The sequence below is a fragment of the Ailuropoda melanoleuca genome, chromosome 8 (genome assembly GCF_002007445.2).
Source record: "Ailuropoda melanoleuca isolate Jingjing chromosome 8, ASM200744v2, whole genome shotgun sequence".
NCBI classification, from domain to species: Eukaryota; Metazoa; Chordata; class Mammalia; order Carnivora; family Ursidae; genus Ailuropoda; species Ailuropoda melanoleuca.
Window position 1 is genome coordinate 10190128 of NC_048225.1, and position 1041 is coordinate 10191168.

Consider the following 1041-nt stretch of genomic DNA (forward strand, 5'->3'; position numbering starts at 1 on the left):
CCCCCCCCTCCCGGGACCCTGAGCCACCCCCGGCCCCCCGCTCGCCGCCGCGGGGCCCACCGAGCCCTGTCGATCGGCTGCTCCGGCCGCGTCGTCCTGCTGCAGCTCCGCAGTCATGGCCGAGGCGCCCCTCCGCGGGTCATCCGGCTCCCGCGCCGCCGCCAGCCCAGCCTCGCAGGAGGAGGAGGTGGAGGCGGAGGAGGAGAAAAAGGAGGAGGAGGCCCCTCCTCGCCCTCCGCCCCGTTCGGGCCCCGCCTCCGCCCCAGAGCGCGCCGGAGGCTCGGCCCACACGCCCCGCCCCCGGCCTGCGCGCGCACCCAAGGCGCGCGGCCGAGGGCCGAACAGCTCTGCGTGCTCCCGCGCACGCCGGGCTCTGACCCAGCGCGGGTCACGTGACCCACGGCCCCTCCCGCGGCTAACGGTCAGCGGCACCGCCCCGGGGCGTTTCCGTTCTGAGCTGTTGGCGCCCAGGAAATGGTCCTGGGAAGCGCGAACGCTGCGCTCCCAAGTCTGTTTCTCGGCGCTCTGCCTCAGAACCCACTTCTCTGTAGGACTCGCTGCCGCCTCAAGCCTGCGCGCAGGAGAGCTAAAGCTGCTCTCCGCCTGGGAACCTGTCTGGGGACCCCGCGCACTGGACGGTTTCCCACCTGGCCGCTCAGCCGCTTCGAAGTCGAAGTCCGGGGACAGGAAGCACTACTGTCGTCTTCAAGGACAGGCGGAGGCTGAGCGCTGCGGTCTTTAACCAGACGGACCAGACCTTCTAAGCACGGATGCCCAGCGTGGTACCCGCACACCCCTGGACACGCGGAGCAACAATTGCCGAGTTGTCCCATTTCCGGTTTTCTGCAGTTCCAACCACAATTTTGTCCTATTTCGTTAAGTTTGAGCCAGATGCTGTGACGGCATATTAAGAGCTAAGATGCCCCTCCCACCACACCTGAAATTGTATTTTCAACAATTTGGTGGAAATTTGAACTACTAACCATGTTTCACATTTATTCACATGTATCACGATGACAATCCAGTTGGCACCCTTTTGGC

The 1041-nt window shown here is 65.3% G+C and overlaps 1 protein-coding gene across 9 annotated transcripts in view; it reads right to left on the minus strand.

Annotated features, from left to right (window-relative positions):
- Positions 1–769, minus strand: part of USP28 (ubiquitin specific peptidase 28) — a 60212-nt gene extending 59443 nt beyond the window's left edge. For 2 of the 9 annotated variants that reach the window (XM_034665795.1, XM_034665792.1), the window contains exon 1: positions 61–219. In XM_034665795.1, the coding sequence (XP_034521686.1) occupies positions 61–117 (57 nt within the window). In that variant the 5' untranslated portion in view covers positions 118–219. Of the gene's footprint in view, positions 1–60; positions 222–647 lie in introns of those variants that run through there. The other 7 variants (XM_034665793.1, XM_034665796.1, XM_034665800.1 and 4 more) reach the window with 5 other exon arrangements.
- Positions 770–1041: the final 272 nt, after the last annotated feature.